This window comes from Ictalurus furcatus, chromosome 27 (genome assembly GCF_023375685.1).
Source record: "Ictalurus furcatus strain D&B chromosome 27, Billie_1.0, whole genome shotgun sequence".
Lineage (NCBI taxonomy): Eukaryota > Metazoa > Chordata > Actinopteri > Siluriformes > Ictaluridae > Ictalurus > Ictalurus furcatus.
The window spans coordinates 193,358-213,327 of NC_071281.1; the positions used below are offsets into that span (position 1 = coordinate 193,358).

Genomic DNA, 19,970 nt, shown 5'->3' on the forward strand with positions numbered 1-19,970 from the left:
TCTGTTGGAAGTATCCTGGTGTTGCTCAGTGCTAACAGCTGCTCCCTAGTGTAAAAAATGGAGCCCTGGCCGAATGGCTCTCCTAGTGGAGAGTTGTAAAGTCCAAAAAACAGAAAACTAAATACTGTTAACCTCCACAGCTGCGTATCCATAACTGTACATGCAACAATGAAGATTAGTGTAGAAAAAAATATGAAGAAAGCACAAAAAACAAGGGAAATGTACTAAACTTTGCCAAAAAAAGATCAGAGCTGCTGCAACAGGCTGCCACTCCTGCGGCGCCAACACACGAATGTAACAATACAATACAGAAGATCAGCTGTACACCATACTTCTGCAGTGCTACAAGGCTTAAACTATACAGATGTTTAAGTGCTAAACATTCTGATCATATAGGATAATTTATATTTAAACAAATATTTTGTTCATCTGACAGATTTGGCATGAAAACCTTTTAGTATTTTGTTACCTTTGACCTTTGAATGTGACATTGAATCCTTGTAACCTAATCTCGCCTTCCCATGGTAAGAAGAGGCTTACTGATCGTCTGCAGGAGTAAGGATTAGAATTGCATTCTGGATCATTATGGAGCTGAAAAAGAAAAGAATATGCAAAATAGTGCATAAACAGATTACAAATGTATTTCTAAATATAATAGTTCTTTATATGATTCCTCCTTCTAATTATCAAAGACAAAGTTACTGTTGACCAGCCCTTTAATTTAGTGACAACTGATCTGGGCATTTAACCCACAGAGAGTCCAGGATAAAGCAGCTCAACTACTCTAAATTCCCATCAGTGAATCTCAGAACAAAGCCAATGTTGCTTGCTGTTTTGGCCCTGCCCATAATTACTCTATTAATCTGGAAGGAACATAAATGACTCCAATAATGAGATCACTTTCTCTAAACTGGCCCAAAGCTATCTTCCCAAACAAGTACAATCACATACTCTCTCTCACTCACTCACTCACACACACACACACACACACACACACACACACACAATTAAACAAGTACAGCTCTACTATCTTACTACAGTTACAGCTAACCTACAGCTAGAGCTAAACCAAAAAAACTGCCAATTAATCTCTAATTTTAAAAAGCACGTCACATTTTAATGTTAATAAAATTACGACACAGAAATAAACTTCATCAAAAAGCAATGTTCAACAACATTGGATAACATATTTCTATGAATGTGTACCTGTATGAACACACTTGATTTTGTGTTGTCCTCACAGTCTTTCAGGAGTGTGTAGCTGCACTTGCCAGGGAAGTAGTAGTAAAGGCCATCAAATGTCTCATAATTGTATTGCCCCCATGATCGACATGTCATCTCTCTCTCCAAGCCTGTATTTGGAACTAAAAAATCTCCCCTATTATGTGCATGCTAAGAAGCATCGTAAATACTGTACATATAACAGTTGAGTCCATGTCAATGCCACGTTCAATTTTATATCACAGTATTTATTGAACAATAGTCTTATAATAGTGTAATTATATATATATATATATGACTTAAATCTCTCAAACTCACAGTGAAACTACCAACAGGTCAAACTCTGAACAGATAAATAAATATTCAAAGAGAAAGTCCTAAATGTTAATGTCCTACCTGTTTGGCAGTGTGATCCAGTAGCCTGATAGAAAGAACAGTTGCAGGAGTCTGCATAGAGACAATGATGCCCATCCAGGCATGGAAACATACAAGGATCTGTACCCCCTGTAGAATTAAAAGTGCTGCATATTATGATCTGTTTGTAAGTATGCCACCAAATATTAAAATCTATTCATTTTGGCAAACTTTTTTTTTCTGCAAGAAAATGTTGTGAGAACGGTCAATGATGTAATAATAGTCAGAAAAGGGCACCTCTCTCTCTCTTACACACACACACACACACACACACACACACACACACAGTAAAAGACTGAAAGTATTTATAATATTTTGATAGCCTGTTAATATATACAGTGGTGCTTGAAAGTTTGTGAACCCTTTAGAATGTTCTACATTTCTGCATAAATATGACCTAAAACATCATCAGATTTTTTTTCTATTTCCCGGATTAACTAGTAACGTTAATTAATCAAAAAACTCGAATTTGTGTAATGCAGATGCATGCTTCAGTGAACCACTGTGCTGTAGCCTTAAAACAGCGCACCTAAACACAACACTTTAAATGCTACAATTCATATAATGCTGTTCAGCTTTATGTGACGAATAGTTCCACGAATGCCTTAAAAAAGTAATGTCTTGTGTCTGTTCTGAGTGCAAAAAAGTCCTGTTATTTATATGTGAAAAGGTCACTGCATTAACTTTCAATTTATTACAAACCTTAATGGATAAAATGGACGTCATGAGTTTTTGTATGAAACAACATATCAGACTTAAAGTGACCTCAAGACAATAGGGAAACTTCATCATAATCATTTCACCATAAGCATTTCATTCTGATGAACTGGGCAGGAAATTTATGTTTTAGATACAACTATACTTAGATTATGACATTTATTTTCCAAGAAAAAAGTGTCTTTCAAACAGTTACGGTATCTCCTGTGCTATCTCCATTGCATTTGGCTCATTGAGTGCAAGACTGCATGGTATTTCCCGCATTTAACCTACTGCGGGCTCTCATGCACTGACAATAGGATGACCCATTTTAGGCGTGGTCAAATTTATATTGACATTTTCTGGCAGTGCAAACTATTTTTCACTATTCAAACTTAGTATTATATGAAAATTTCAAGACAGCTTGTTTTGACGTCCTAGAGTGGGATCAAGCCTTATTTAGGGGGGCCAGGACCCCCCCATAATTCGCACCCTGACAGTAATGGAGGAAGGTCACTGAATGTAGCGAAGTAAAAGTACACTTCTGTGATTAAAAATGAACTTGAGTAAGAGTATAAGTATGGCCAGTAAAACCTACACTTAAAACATTTTTGTTCAAAAAGTTACTCCAGTAAATGGAAAGAAGTAAATGTAGTGCATTACTACCCACCTCTGAAAGTAAAGTGAACCTTTGCTGTCAGTATCTGGTGTGACCCTGTTGTGCAGCAATAACTACAACTAAACATTTCCGGTAACTGTTGATCAGTCTTGCACATCGGCTTGGAGGAATTTTATCCCTTTCCTCTGTACAGAACAGCTTCAACTCTGGGATGTTGGTGAGTTTCCTCACATGAACTGCTTGCTTCAGGTTCTTCCACAACATTTCTATTGGATTAAGATCAGGACTTTGACTTGGCCGTTCCAAAACATTAACTTTATTCTTCTTTAACCATTCTTTGGTAGAATGACTTGTGTGCGTAGGATCGTTGTCTTGCTGCATGACCCACTTTCTCTTGAGATTCAGTTCTCGGACAGATGTACTGACATTTTCCTTTGAAATTCGCTGGTATAATTCAGAATTCATTGTTCCATCAATGATGGTGTAGGGAATTTAGTCAGAGGTGGGCAGAGCACAGACACACAGGAAGCCGTTTTAGTGTTTTCCGTAGTGAAATATTTATTCCGGACAGTCTTTGAAGGGGGTGTGGGTGCGCATGCGTGTTTGTATGTGCGTTGAATTGCGATCGTGTGGTGAGGGTCTCAGCCGTCATGCCTGCTGGATGGTGGAATTTTTCCGTGCGGCGCTCCAATCACCAGCCGTGTGTGTCTCGGCGGCCCCGCCCCGCCACCACGTGCTCTCCGGCCGTCCAAAACATTGGTGGTGCTGAAGCAGAGCTGTCTCTTCAGAACCACCGCGGCAGTCGCGGGAGGAGCGATCTTTGTTTCTTGTGCGCCAGTGAGGGCCTCCTTTAGGGCTTGGAATGGCTGCTCCGCCTCCACGGTCCACTTTACCCGGTCCGGTTGTCCCTTCTTCGTAAGGTCTGAGAGTGGGGAAGCTACAGAGGAGAAGTTAGGCGTGAACCTGCGGTAATACTCCGCCAACCCCAAGAAGGCACGCACCTGTTTCTTTGATGTGGGCCAGGGGTAGTCCTTCACTGCCTCGATTTTCTTCGCCTGTGGCTTCAACATACCTCGGCCAATACGGTAGCCCAGGTACGGTGCCTCGGTCAGCCCTAGGTGGCATTTCTTGGGGTTGGCTGTCAGCCCGGCCTTCCGGAGTTCATTCAGAACCTCCCCCAGGTGGAATAGGTGGTCTGACCACGTGGAGGAGTGGATGACCACATCGTCCAGGTAGGCGGCCGCAAACATACGATGGGGTTGCAGGACGATGTCCATCAGTGGCTGGAATGTTGGGGGATAGCTATCGAACTCGGAGACCTGGTTCAGCTTCCGGAAGTCATTGCAAAGCCGCATACTTCCGTCCGGCTTCGGCACAATGATGATGGGGCTGGACCAGGGGCTGTTGGACTCCTCTATGATGTGGTCCCACAGGATTCGGCCGACATCTTCCTCGATAGCCTTGCGACAGGCCTCTGGGACACGATAGGGCCGCTGTCTTACCACTAGTCCCGGACGGGTCTTGATCTCATGGTGGAACCGCTGCGTCATTCCTGGGGAGGTAGAGAGCACATCAGAGAATTGGTCCACCAACTCGATTAGCTCCTGTCTTAATGTGGGGATAAGATCTTCCCCCAATTCTACCAAGGTACCCTTGCCGTGATCTGTGCCCAGAGCCGCGAACGCCGATACTACCGGCGCCGTTTCTATCCACTTCTTCAGCAAATTTACGTGGTAGAGTTTTTCCTCTGCTTGCTTACCGGGCTGCTGCAGGCGGTAATTCACGGTGCCCTTTCACTCGAGGACTGTGTACGGGCCTTGCCACCGGGCCAGGAACTTGCAGGAGCTACTGGGCACTAGTAGGAGCACCGGATCGCCAGGTTGGAACTCGCGAGGCTGCGTGGGACAGTTGTACATCCTATTCTGTTCTTCCTGGGTGGCTCACATGTGCTCCTGAACTATCTGGGTTACCCGGTCAATCTTCTCCTGCATCTCCTGCACGTAGTTGATGACCAAACGGAACAGGGACAGTTGTTCCTCCCACGCTTCATGAGCCACGTCCAGCAGTCCTCGAGGTCGCCGCCTGAACAGGAGCTCGAAGGGGGTGAAGCCCGTGGACGTGTGGGGACACTCCCGAACAGCAAAGAGCACGTAGGGGAGGAGGAGGTCCCAGTTTCTTCCTTCCTCGTCTACCACCCGGCATAACATCTGATTTAGCGTCTGGTTGAATCTCTTGACCAGTCCATCAGTTTGCGGGTGGTAGTCTTGAGGTGTTTCACCTGCAACAGCCGGCACAGATCAGACATTAGTTTGGACACAAAAGGCGTACCTTTTGTCGGTCATAATGTCCTTTGGGATCCCCACACGACTGAACAGGAGAACCAGTTCTCTGGCGATGTTGCAAGGGGTGGCTTTGCGTAGTGGTACCACCTCAGGGTACCATGTGGGGTAGTCCAGGAAGATGAGTATGTACTTTGGAGAGCAGCCCTACGAGGTCCATCCTTTCGAAGGGGGCGCTTATGATGGGAAGAGGGATCAGGGGCGCCGGGTGGGGGTTTCCTGGGGCAGTATGCTGACACTGAGGGCACCACTGACAGAAGGCCCGGACCTCTGCGTCCATCCCTGGCCAGATGAAGCGGTCCTTCAGTTTTTCCCCGGTGTTTCGGGCCCCCAGGTGGCCCCCGAGCAGATGGGCATGGGCCAGGTGTATCAGCGTTTGGGTTCAAGTCTTGGGGACTACCAGGAGGTCCATGTTTTCCCTTCTGCGCTGGGTCCAGTGGTATAGCAGGCCTCCCCTGACTAAAAAGTAGGAGGCGGGTATACTGTGTTCTGGGTTTCTGCGTCCATCCCCGGCCAGATGAAGCGGTCCTTCAGTTTTTCCCCGGTGTTTCGGGCCCCCAGGTGGCCCCCGAGCAGATGGGCATGTGCCAGGTGTATCAGCGTTTGGGTTCAAGTCTTGGGGACTACCAGGAGGTCCATGTTTTCCCTTCTGCGCTGGGTCCGGTGGTATAGCAGGCCTCCCCTGACTAAAAAGTAGGAGGTGGGTATACTGTGTTCTGGGTTTTGGTCGACCCCCTCAGTCTGATGCACCTGGGCCCAGCAATGCTTCAGGCGGTCGTCCTCTTTCTGCTCCCGGTTGAAGTTCCCCTGCCGGCTCACCTTTTGAAATACAGATGAGAATGGATTAGGAGGTGTGTGCAACTTACCTTTGGCCGGGGTGTTCTCCTTGCCCCGGGCCATGAAGGCCGGCCAAGCTGGGGCCTCCTTCCTTTGCTGGGCTGGTTTTGGTGGGTCTGGAGTGCGGCGGCCCCCTCTGGCTGGCCCGGAGTCTTCACTCTCCTTCGGTGTCCCCCAACCTGCTTTCATTGGTCTGTTCTCCTCCTGAGGGGTCCTGTACGCGGGGCAGTTTCGGATGACCTCTTTTCCTTCAGCAGCGTGCTGGCAGTCGGGCTGATGTGGCGGCCCGTTCTGGGCAGGCTATGGGGTCAGTGCCTGTCCCTGCTGAACTCCAAGACGGGCAGGGCGAGTTCTAGGGCAGTTAGCAGCCCCTTGGGGTTCCCGGGTGCGCGTATGGGCTTCCACGGCTTGGTGTTCTGGGGCGGCAGAGCTTTCAGGAACCGGTCCATGGCCACCTTTTCTGCCAAGTCGGTGGTGGTGCACTGGTCAGGGCGGAGCCACCGTTTGGTGAGGCATAGGAGGGTGTTCATTTGTCCATGGGGCTGGGCCCCCAGCCGGTAGCTCCACCGGTGGAACTCTGCTGCCGCCTGGTGGGAAGTCCGGCCATACCATGCCAGGATCTCCTTCTTTACCTTTCCATAGTCCGCCGTGTCCTCCGGAGAGAGGATGTAGCAGCAACTCGCAGGCTTTGGGCAAGCTACTGTGTCGTGGCCTGCTGCTGGAGGCTAGTGTCCATGTTAACTATGTCCCCATATCTATCCACCCAAACTATTAATTTATTTTTTTATTTTTTTTTACGTGTTGTTTTTCTTTTGTGTGTTTAAGTGGGTGTGTCTGTGCTCAATGCCTGCATCCTCCATCAGTGTAGGGAATTTAGTCAGCGGTGGGCGGAGCACAGACACACAGGAGGCCGTTTTAGTGTTTTCCGTAGTGAAATCTTTATTCCGGACAGTCTGTGAAGGGGGTGTGGGTGCACGTGTGTGTGTGTGTTGAAGTGCGATCGTGCGGTGAGGGTCTCAGCCATCTGCTGTTACAGCCAGGGGCGGAGCCTTCACCCGCGTTTGCGTCGTATGCACGGGGAGACTTCTCTGTCTCTTACAAGTGGAATATCGCCTTTTGATACTCTCCCCTTGCCTGCGGAATGGTGGAATTCTTCTGTGTGGTGCTCCAATCACTGGCCGTGTGTATGTCGGCGGCCCCGCCCCACCGCCACGTGCTCTCCGGCCATCCAAAACATTGGTGGTGCTGAAGCAGAGCTGTCTCTTCAGCACCACTGCAGCAGTCGCGGGAGGAGCGATCTTTGTTTCCTGTGCGCTGGCCGCCGGCCTGTCGCCACATGAGTCATCCAGGCCCAGATGCAGCAAAACAGGTCCAAACCATGATCCTACCACCACCATGTTTCACAAATGGAATAAGGTTCTTATGCTAGAATACAGTGTTTATCTTTTTCCAAACATAACGCTTTTAACCAAAAAGTGCTATTTTGGTCTCATCTGTCCATAAAACCTTTTTTAGAATATCTTCTGGCTAGTCCACATGATCATTAACAAACTGCAGAAGGGTAGCAATGTTCTCTTTGGAGAGTATCGGCTTTCTCCTTGAAGCCCTGCCATGCACACCATTGTTCTTCAGTGTTCTCCTGATGGCAGACTCATGAACATTAACATTAACCAATGTAAGAGAGGCTTTTAGGTACTTAGAAGTTAACCTGGGTTCCTTTGTGACCTTGTGGACTATTACACATCTTGTTCTTGGAGTGATCTTTGTTGGTCTCCACTCCTGGGGAGGGTATGGCAATGGTATTGGATTTCCTCAGTTTGTACACAATCTGTCTGGCTGTGGATTGGTGGAATCCAAACACTTTAGAGATGGTTTTGTAAGCTTTTCCAGCCTGATGAGCATCAACAACTCTTTTTCTGGGGTCCTCAGAAATCTCCTTTGTTCATGCCATGATACACTTCCACAGACATACAATTGCAATCAAAATGATTCAACCACCATTGCAAATCAGGTTTATTGTCAAAATGTACATTTCCTGTACATTTTGACAATAAATTGAGTCAACTTTGACAATAAAACTGATTTGCAATGGAGTTTGAATAGTTTGATTGCAACTGTATGTTGTGACAATCAGACTTTTATAGATCCCTATTCTTTAAATAAAAAGGGGCTCACTCACACCTGAATCTCATCCCTTTGATTGAAAAGATCTGACTCTAATTTCACCTTCAAATTAACTGCTTATCCTAGAGGTTCACATGCTTGTGCTACACACAGATATGTAATATTGGATTATTTTCCTCAATAAGTAAATTATCATTAACTCAAAAAATTCAAACTTTCAAGCACCACTGTACACACCCCCATACACATACACACACAGAGCAAAAAAAAAAAAGAAACGTCCCTTTTTCAGGAGTCTGCATTTTAAAGATAATTTTGTAAAATCCAAATAAGCTTTACAGATCTTTATTGGAAACGGTTTAAACAATGTTTTTCATGTTTGTTCAGTGAACCATAAACAATTATTGCACATGCACCTGTGGAACAGTCCTTAAGACACTAACAGTTTACGGGTGGAAGATGATTAAGGTCACATTTACAATAACCTAGGACACTATAGAAACCTTTCTGCTGACTCTGAAAAACACCAGAAGAAAGATGTCTAGGGTTCCTGCTCTCCTGTGTGAACATTCCATAGACCTGCTGCAGGGAGGCATGAGGACTGCAGATATGTTCAGAGCAATAAACTGCTATGTCTGTAATGTAAGACGTCTTAGACATGCTACAGGGAGACAGGAAGGACAGCTGATCGTCCTCACAGTGGAAAATTACATGTAACCATGTGTCCCCCAGACGTGATGGAGAACTTTCAGATGCCTTGGTGAAAGAGTGGAGGAACATCTCACAGCAAGAACTGACCAATCTGGTGCAGTGCATGAGGATGAAATGCTCTGTAGTACTTAAAGCAGCTGGAGGCCACCAGATACTGACTGTATCTGATACCCGGCCCATCATTCCATTTCTGTTTCTCAAAATGTCGGTGAAACTTCTTCAGTTTATGTCTCAGTTGTTGAATCTTTTTATATTAATACAAATAATTACACATATTAAGAAATTTGCTGGAAATAAAAGCAGTTGAATGTGAGAGGACGTTTCTATTTTTGCTGTGTGTGTGTGTTAGTGTGTAATATATATATATATATATATATATATATATATATATATATATATATATATATATATATATATATATATATATAATGCGCCAACTGTATTTAAAAGCAATAAATGTTTCAACTATATTCAGAGGACCCCTGCACATTTGAGTCATCAAAATATGATTGGGATTATTATAAATATACTCGGTTTTTCATTATGTTATTTGACTATTATACTGTTTTTGTGAAATGAAAGTTTCATTCCAATGGCAATAGTTAGGTGTAATAACAAAATGAAACGAAGTTACCAAATACTGCTCTTTTGATAATATTTCCAAAGTTAAAGATGATTTTGATTATAAAGATATGGTTGAGTAGTTCACAAGGTAGTTTAGTTGTGCATGCAGAAATATCAATAGATATAGACATAGATATATTGCTAGCTTTAGCCATAGAAGTGGCCCCTACCCCTTGATCTGCGGACAGCCCATGCTTCACTCGGCTCTACGGATGTGTTGTTTAACTGGACTTGCTTTGAAAGGAAATGGAGTTAACACAATGCATATTAATGAATAACAGTAAGGAGTAATCATACTGAAGCAACCATTTTAAATAGTGTAATGCAATATCTCTTGTTTGCTTGAAGCTAAAAGACTCATTAGCATTCCAAAATATCTTTTCAGCAAAGCTGAACAATTTAATTAACTCACTCAAACTCCCCATTTCATAGTGGGAAAATAAGTATCCATGGTACTCCCACTAGAAAACATGTTATGAAATGAGTTAATGGGTCTTGTTGTGATAGACCCATGGGGATTCCAACACCTCTCTTATGCTGGGGGACTCCCATGGATTACAAAAGACATCCTCATGAAAGCCCATAAAACTCAGTGGATGCCATGGAAGCTCAGTAAGCCCCTCGTGATCACCTTTCACAAGAATGTAGGTATACTGACACTTCACTAGTTTTTAGTATGTTTTTGAAAGTACCACAAGCAAGATGTAAGTTCATTTTATTATACAATAAAATAAAATCTGCCAGTTTGTCAGATCTGCTGTGAACCTATTTTATAATTACATTCTTCCTGTTATCTGAAACTGTTGGTCTTTTCATTTTATTGTTTTTTTCCTGTATTTTAATTTGTAGGACACCTGGTAGTGTTTTATTTGAAACAGCATATACTTCTGTCATGTTAAACCTTAATATTCTGTTCAAAAATATTCCAAAGAGGCAGCATGGTTTGGTATATTTTACCCCAACAGTCCATCTACAACCCCAATTTCAAAAAAGTTGGGACAGTATGGAAAATTCTAATAAAAACAAAGAGGAATGACTTTAATTTGTACTTTGACTTGTATTTTTTTTAAAATGTATAAAGACAAGGTATTTGATGTTTTAAAAGAATCAACTGCATAGTTTTTTGAAGATAAGCGTTTATTTTGAAATTGATGCATGCAACATGTTCCAAAAAAGTTGGGACAGGAGCTAATTAGGACTAATAGGGATGTGAAACAGGTGAAGCAATCATCTAATCATAGTACATAAGGCCTGGTCCTTCAAGAGCGAGGATGGGTCGACACTCGCCAATTTGCCAACAGATGTGTCCGTGAATAATCCAACACTTTGAGAACAACATTCCCCAAAGACAAATCGGTAGGACTTTGTGCATTTTACCTTCTACAGTGCAGAATTTAATTAAAAGTGTCAAGGAATCTGCTCAAATCACGTTGCGTAAAGGGCAAGGCTGAAAACTACTTCTGAATGCGCGTGATCTCAGATCCCTGATCTCTGATGTCACTGTCTTAAAAACCGTCAGGAGTCTGTAATAGATATCCTGACATGGGCTCAGGAATACTTTGGTAAACTCTTACATTCGACACCATTCACCGCTGCGTCCACAGATGCAAGTTAAGGCTTTACTATGCAAAGCAGAAGCCATACATCTGTGAGGGCAGCATTAATGCAGAAAGATATGTAGACATTTTGGAGCAACACATGCTGCCATCCAGAGCAGGACAACGTCAAAACACATTCTGCCCGGATTACAAGCGCGTGGTTGTGTAAGCAGAGTGTGTGGGTGCGAGCGTGGCCTGCTGCAGTCCTGACCTGTCTCCAATTGAGGACATGTGGTGCATTATGAAGCACAAAATAAGGCAACAAAAGAACTGTACAGTTGCTCAGCTGAAGAAATGCATAATGGATGAATGGGGAAAATTCCGCTTGCTAAACTTAACCAACTGGTGTCTTCACTCAGCATCCAAATGCTTAATAAGTGTTATTAAAAGAAAAGGTGATGTTACACAGTGGTAAACAGTCGACTGATTTTAAATGAGTGTATATTTTCAAAATTAAATTAAATTCACAAAGTAGAACATCAAATAATGTGTTAATAATGTGTTTTCAATATAGTACAGTGTGAATTGAATTTTTAAACAACTCTTTTAGTTTGTTTGTTTTTTTATTTTCCATACTGTCCCAACATTTTCGGACTTGGGGTTGTATATAAAATAAAGAATATTCATCAAAAGGTTTTCCAAAAACATAATAGTATGGGAACAGTTCTAAAATGGCAAAACCCTCATCAGCAAGAAAATATAAAGTATCCTAAACCAAACTAACAATAAATTATTGTGGTCTTTATAAAAAATCAAAACAGACCAAATGAAAAAAAGGTTTTGATCTAATGATATACACACGCAATAGCATACAAGGAGAGCTTTTAGTCCTTGTGTTCTGTTCAAGTCAGCCTGTTGACTAGGTGGCTAGCTAGCTCACAATGATTTGTACATTCCTGTTAAAGGTGCATCCAGTGAAATTGGCTCCCTTCTTCCTTTTCATCTTCATCTGACGAGCTTTCATATTTTAAGTCAGAAGCAATTGTCATGAAAAGTGTATCGTTTATCATGTCCAGTAATTATGTTGCTAACTTTACTGTAGTAATGGTTTCATGGGAGTGTTGCAAGAATTGGATTTTTATATGGCGAGCACAGACAATCAGAGTGATACAAACAGTGAAGCATCACAGTGCAGTTATAATTATATAAGAACTCTTGGAACACCACTCATCCAATCAAATTAGTGGACTAGATCTAACGGTTGTATAAACATATCTCTAAATTTTAAAGGCATCTGGCATATAAAATGGTCCACTAAAACTTTAAAAAATAGTTGAGCATGCTTGTTTTCTCCCCTTGCTCAGTACAAATAGCAAAACTGTCACTTTGTGACTCACAACATGTGAGGGGTCACAAAAAATGTGGGGAGCAGAAAAGACCAGAAGACTTGCCTGTTTAGCTCCCTGGAATGGAAAGTAAGTGCTTTCACAAAGTTGGAATGAGGTTATCTCACAATGAATCAACTTCATTAAAGAGCTCTTACGCATATTCCAAGACACACTGAAGCTGTGACCTGGTTTACCAAGTGCTAGATGGTGTTAAAACCAGAAAGAGGTGGTTTTTGAAAGGTGAAAAAGCACTGCACAACATTTAGTTCAATATAAAAGAGCTCACATGCTAGTTAGTAAAGTATATCATGATATGCAAAATGTAGGTTGTATTCCTAAAACCTGACAGAGTTGCTTCTGGTCCTTAATAAGATAGTGCTCATTTTCACAATTGCAATAGATAGTTAGCCGTTAGCTGGCTCAGGACATATTACAAACCCTGTGCTATAAGGCACTTAAACCATAATAGTTTCATAATCAGTGATGGCTGCTCATAATACCTAATGTGATGGCTAAAAGAATTCTACTATCTACTGTTAACTCTGCATTACTCTTATGAAACCATTATGGTTGGGTCTTCACATCTCATCATAGGCAAAAATCTAAAATCATCCATACACACACTGAAAGACAGGTAGCAAAATTCATGACTGGTATTTTTTAAGTCAAGTGTCTCTTAGCTCCAATGAACAAAAAATCACTATTTGACACAACTCTCAACAATAGACTGTGTATACAGTCCCCTCTGAAACTATTGGAATGGCCAATTCATGTGTTCGTGCTGTACACCAAAGCCTGATATGAGATGAGAGTTTAGGATTTCAGCTTTTATTTCCTGGTATTTACATCCAGATGTGTTAAACAACATAAAACATAGAACCTTTTGTGTCGGACAACCCAATTTTTAGGGGAGCAAAAGTATAGGAACAGATAAGCCTTGAAGTAAATCAAAGTAAATAACACTTAATATTTGGTTGCATATCCCTTGTTTACAATAACTGCATCAAGGCTGTGACTCACTGACATCACCATATTGTTCGTTTTCTTCTTCTGTGATGTCTTTCCAGGCCTTAACTGCAGCCTCTTTCAGTTCTTGTTTGTTTTGAGGGGTTTCTCCTGTCAGTATCCTCTTCAGGAGGTAAACTGCTTGCTCAGTTGAGTTAAGGTCTGGTGGACAGTCTAAAACCTTCCACTTATTCCCCCTGATAAAGTCCTTTGTTGAGTTTTGGTCATTTTCTTGCTGCATGGTAAAGTTCCTCCGGATTAATTTGATTGTATTTCTTTGTAGATTGGCAGACAAAATGTTCCTGTAAATTTCTGAATTATTCTGCTGCTACCATCATGAGTTTCATCATAAATAAAGAATAATGAGCCTGTTCCAGAAGCAGCCATGCAAGTCCAAGCCATGACACTACCTCCACGGATGAGCTTGTTTGTTTTGGATCATGAGCAAATCCTTTCTTTCTCCATATTTCGGCCTTTCCATCACTTTGGTAGAGGTTCATCTTGGTTCCAGAACTTTTGTAGCTCATCTCTGTATTTCTTTTCAAATTCCATCTTGTTTTCCAATTCTTTTTGCTGATGAGTGGTTTGCATCTTGTGGTATGGCCTTTATATTTATGTTATCTAAGTCTTATTTGAACAGTGGATTGTGATACCTTCACCCCTGCCCTGTGGAGGTTGTTGGTGATGTCACTGTCTGTTGTATTTATTTTTCTTCACTGATCTCAAAATGTTTCTGTCATCAGCTGTTGTTGTTGTTTTCCTTGGCTGACCCATTCGGTGTCTGTGGTTCAGTACACCAGTGGTTTCTTTCTTTTTCAGGACATTCCAAATGGTTGTATTGGCAATGCCCACATTTTCAGTCAATATTTTTGCTTGCCTGCAAATTGGGTGGTACAAAATGTTTTATGTTCTATGTTGTTTAACACATCTACATATGAATACCAGAAAATAAAAGCTCTCCGCTCATATTTATCTTTTGATATCAAACCCAATTATCTTAAGTGTACAGGAAAAACAATTGAACTGGCCTTGCCATAAAGTAGTAGATTCCAAGGGGACTTTATATACAGTCTGGGCTGAAAACAATCCAGCCCCAGCCTCTACTTCATACTATTCTTTGTATTTGTACTTATGACCATTGTTGCTGCTATGGTCTTGGTTCCAAGAAAGTAATAAAAAATATTCAGTTTAAGCCATTTATTATTTTATGTATTTTTCCTCACCCTAGACCAGTTCATAATAGTAATGAATAAAAAAAAAACCTAGTCATACTAATCAAAAATACAGCAAGAGTTTTATTCTTGAAATTATCAGACAGATTATAGGGATTATCCGGTAGGGAATTTGTCTCCCTTCCAAATACAGCTCAGATAAAAACCCTTATTAACCGCGCTTGTGAATAAAATACTTCATCATACAAATCACAGCTACACCAGGATTATGAAACTATGATTCCTCATAGTTTTTCACTAGGGGAAATACCCTGTCCTAATATGTTCCCCCTACCAACTACACCTCAGAAAAGCTCCAGTGGATGAAATACACCAGATAATGTTTATTGGTATAATTTGACAGGATTTAACTATGTGAAACACTTTTTGACAGGTGAAATATACAGTGCTTATATATATATATATATATATATATATATATATATATATATATATATATATATATATATATATTTTTTTTTTTTTTTTTCACCAGACATCAGTATTAACTCAAGAAATCCACACATATAAAGAATTCACATTAAAGTCCATAAATTTAGTTGTGTGTAATAAAGTGGAATGACACGGAAAAAAGTATTGAACACACTAAGAAAAATCAGTTCTCCAAGGCAAGGAACCAGCTGAAATCTGTAAGTACTTATACCCCTATCAGTGTAAATTAATATCAGCTGGGTTAGTAAATTGATAGCAAAGAGCTCTCCCAAGACCTTCACAACCTTATTGTTGTGAAACATATTGATGGAATCGGATACAGACGTATTTCAAAACCTTCTGAATCCTCCAGTAAGCACCATTGGGGCCATTATCTACAAGTGCAAGCAAAATCACTCCGTCATCAACCGGCCACGCACAGGAGCTCCTCACAAGATTTCTGACCTGGGAGTCAGAAGAATAGTCAGAAGAGTAGCCCAAGAGCCAAGGACTACTCAGAAAGAGCTCCAGAAACACTTGGAGGCAGAAGGTACCATCATCACAGAGAAAACAATAGGCAATGCACTCCACTGCTCACGTTCACCCCACAAGACTCCATTACTAAAGAAAAGGCATGGCGAAGCTCGTTTAAAGTTTGCTACAACTCATTTGGACAAGCCTATGAAATACTGGGAAAGTGTAGTCTGGTCAGGCGAGAGCAGAATTGAACTTTTTGGCTGTCATATTACACACCATGTTTGGAGTATAAATGGCACTGCACATCACCCTAAAAACACTACTCCAACAGTGAAGTTTGGAGGTGGAAGCATCATGGTGTGGGGCTGTTTTTCATCACATGGTACTGGCAGACTTAATATAACTGAAGGAATGATATATGGAGCCCTTTACCGGGAGATTCTTGAGAAGAATCTGCTGCCATCCACCAGGATGATGAAGATGAGACGTGGGTGGACTTCCAGCAGGACAACGATCCAAACATACAGCAAAGGAAACTCTCAATTGGTTTCAGAGAAAAAAAATCAAGGTGTTAGAATGTCCCAGTCAATCACCTGACTCGAATCCAACTGAACAAGATTTAAAGACAATATGTTTAGAAGAATGGACCAAAATCACACCTGAATACTGCAAAACAATAATTTCTTCATACAGGAAATGTCTTGAATCGTCATTCCAAACAAACGCTTCTCCACAAAGTATTAAATACATTTCAGTTAGCGTGTTCAATACTTTTTTTCCCGTGTCATTCCTCTTTATTACACATAACTTTATTTCTGGACTTTAATGTTGTGAATTCTTTATATTTCCAGATTTCTTGAGTTAATACTGATGTCTGGTGAAAATTTCATATGAATAACCTCATTGAAAATATACTTACTAAAAAAAAATGTTGACGCGTTCAATACTCATATCCCCCACTGTATGTGTCATCAGTGCTCAAGTAATTCAAATAGTACATCTCTGGTCTGAAGCAAAATCTGCATGTTCAACATAAATTAGTTTATGTAAGTCGCTTTGAAGCTAAGCAGTTTGTGCTTATCTATTCTGTTTGCCTCTTTTTGTAGGCTACATCACAAACTGATATCTGGTTTCAGTAATTTCATGTAGGCTTAGTCGAGACTGGGACTACAAAAGGATAGAGTCTGACAACATGTTATGAAGGAGGCCAGTGTCCTCCTCCTCCAGAGAGAGAGAGAGAGAGAGAGAGAGAGAGAGAGAGAGAATAACGGCTCCGCCTTTACTGACCTCTGAGACACCTGAAACCAGACTGTTGCATCTAGACAATGGAGCTTGACAACGGTGATCTAACTGCTGAGAGCAAAAAGCTCTAGAGTACAAAAATCTATCCTAAAGTTTGTGGGAGGAGGGGGCAACATCACTGGACCCTCACACACTTATTGCGGGGTGTCAGTCTTAGTTTTGTCCTTCTGGAGGAACCCTTAAAGTTTGTGTGGTACACAGGGAATTTCCCTGTCTGAGAGGGCTCCAATTATAACCCAGTCAGTGCTCATGAGAAATACTTTGTTAAGCAGTGTAACAGGTAACACCGATATTCAGCTTATTCATTCCTTTTTAAGACGTCGTCTCTATATTAAGAGTGTTACAGTTTTTTTTTATTTAACATGGGGACATTATATTTAATTAACTTTTATAATAGGGTAATTTTACTTAAATATATGCAACAATATAATTGTGTGCCAAAGTTATTTTTCCGTCCTTTAATGATATGCATTTAACCTTATGTGACAGCATTTAGCCCAGGTGTGCAGACCCGGCATGTCGGAGCGCACTGAGTGCAATGCTTCACCGCCTCTGCATAGCTCTCCTACCTGTTCGGCTTGGGAACGGGTCTCCCATTTCGCCAGCATTATCCCGCTGCTCCCACTGTTCTCACACACACACACACACACACACACACACACACACACACACACACAGACAGAAAGAGAGAGAGAGAGAGAGAGAGAGAGAACAAGGCACAGTTTGTTTCTTACAGGTAATCAGCACTTCGGCCTTATAAATATATAGCTTAGCCTACTGTCTATACATTCAAGATCACCCAAAAAACAAACTAGGGCAAATTTGGCAAATTATTGTCTCACAGCATTAGAAGACGCCAAATGGTCTATTATACACTTACTAAGTATGGTTACTATATTAAACAGTACACTAACAGTGAAGATAAAACTTACTTTTCAAGATCATTCTGGTGAGTTAAATTCACTCTTTCAACAGCCCACAAAATACTCACTGAAAAGAAATTGCGACATTAGTGTATATAGTTTATATTTAAAGTCTGTTTTTATGTGAAATATGGCATGATTAACTGCATCATCTCCATAGACAGGCACACTGTCAATTCCAATCGTATGCTCCATTCTATGTTTAGCATTATTTAGCACCAGTCTAGAGAAACTTTAAAAGTACAATAGATTACCAATAGATTAATTCTTACCTTTATGTATCAGACAAACACAGACCAATAAAAAGTAAAACAATCCTTTCTTGATTAGGTTTGAATTAGGATCCATTCGTGACTCATATATACCACTTTAAGTGGAATCAAATTCTCCCCTTTCGGTCTCCAACTGATTCTTCAGGACTACCGACACATTTTGTCAAATTTGGCAGAGTTCTGCTCACGCCTGCCTCTGTTCCTCCTTCTGTTTCCGGTAGGTTCCCAGCTGCTCACCTGGAGGCTCGAGCCTCCCGCTCATTAGCATAATGTATTCAGTCCAACAGAGATTCTAATCTTTACATGCCTTGCATGAATATCTAGGTCAGCAACCAAGTCTAATCTAAACCCAGACATAAGTAATTGCTAAATTGGGCTATATAAGTTAAATACATGAATTGGGCAATTCAACATTTGAACCCAGTATTTATTTAGATCACATTAAGGTGGACCATCTGCTGTCATATGAGCAAATTACTGTGAAATTGATTTTTTTTTTTTCCTAAATCAAACTGAATTGTGGAATAGTGTGTGACTGAATGGATAATGGTTAAAAACAAAGGCACCATTTTAAGACTACTTGTCACTACTAGTAAGTAATTGTGCTCCCTCTAGGGCTGCCACTTGTCCCGGTTTTCCCAGGATTGTTCTCTTTTTTGAGTGACAGTCCCAGAAAATTAATATTCTTCCCGGGACACGAATTGTCCCTTTTTTTTTGTGAAAATGTACTTCTAAATTTGAATTTCACAGTTTCAAATAAAATCTCATTTGGTTTCCTTCTACTGCTATTCTGTATTCTTCCTGGTTATCTTTATAAATCCAAACTTGTGTCCATAAATGGGTAAAACACAGTGAATATTGGCCATGTGTATACTTTTATTTGATTTGTAGCAGAAATATGAAAGCTTACGTAACGTCACTGTGCTACAGTCTGCAGTGAGAAGTCCCACTGTGTAAGTTCAGTTGATACAGTGGGGGAAATAAGTTAATTTTTTCAGTAAGTATATTTCCAATGAGGTTATTCACATGAAATTTTCACCAGACATCAGTATTAACTCAAGAAATCTGGAAATATAAAGAATTCACAACATTAAAGTCCATAAATAAAGTTATGTGTAATAAAGTGGAATGACACGGGAAAAAAGTACTGAACACGCTAAGAAAAAGCAGTTCTCCAAGGCAAGGTAAGGCAAGGAATCAGCTGAAATCCATAAGTAGTTATTCCCCCTATCTGTGCAAATTAATATCAGCTGGGTTAGTAAATTGATGGACTATAAAAAGGCTTTTAGTTACCAAGGTGTCACACAAGAAACATCTCATGATGGGTAAAAGCAAAGAGCTCTCCCAAGACCTTCAAAACCTTATTGTTGTGAAACATATTGATGGAATCAGATACAGACGTATTTCAAAACCTTCTGAATCCTCCAGTAAGCACCATTTTGGGGCCATTATCCACAAGTGCAAGCAACATCACTCTGTCATCAACTGGCCACGCACAGGAGCTCCTCACAAGTTTTCTGACCAGGGGGTCAGAAGAATAGTCAGAAGAGTAGCCCAAGAGCCAAGGACCACTCGGAAAGAGCTCCAGAAACACTTGGAGGCAGCAGTTACCATCGTCACAGAGAAAACAATAGGCAATGCACTCCACTGCTCACGCTCACCCGCAATACTCCATTACTAAAGAAAAGGCATGTTGAAGCTCATTTAAAGTTTGCTACAACTCATTTGGACAAGCCTATGAAATACTGGGAGAGAGTAGTCTGGTCAGACGAGAGCAAAATTGAACTTTTTGACTGTGATATTACACACCATGTTTAGAGAAGACATGGCACTGCAC

The 19,970-nt window shown here is 41.3% G+C and overlaps 1 protein-coding gene across 1 annotated transcript in view; it reads right to left on the reverse strand.

The window, feature by feature from the left end:
* Nucleotides 1–18,764, reverse strand: part of otog (otogelin) — a 121,473-nt gene extending 102,709 nt beyond the window's left edge. The window contains exons 1-5 of the mRNA XM_053617138.1: nt 17,508–18,764; nt 9,756–9,819; nt 1,618–1,725; nt 1,207–1,364; nt 470–591 (exon numbers count right to left, since the gene is read on the reverse strand). Coding sequence (XP_053473113.1) covers nt 470–591; nt 1,207–1,364; nt 1,618–1,725; nt 9,756–9,819; nt 17,508–17,546 — 491 coding nt within the window. The 5' untranslated portion in view covers nt 17,547–18,764. The remainder of the gene's footprint in view (nt 1–469; nt 592–1,206; nt 1,365–1,617; nt 1,726–9,755; nt 9,820–17,507) is intronic.
* Between the last annotated feature and the right edge of the window lie 1,206 nt (nt 18,765–19,970).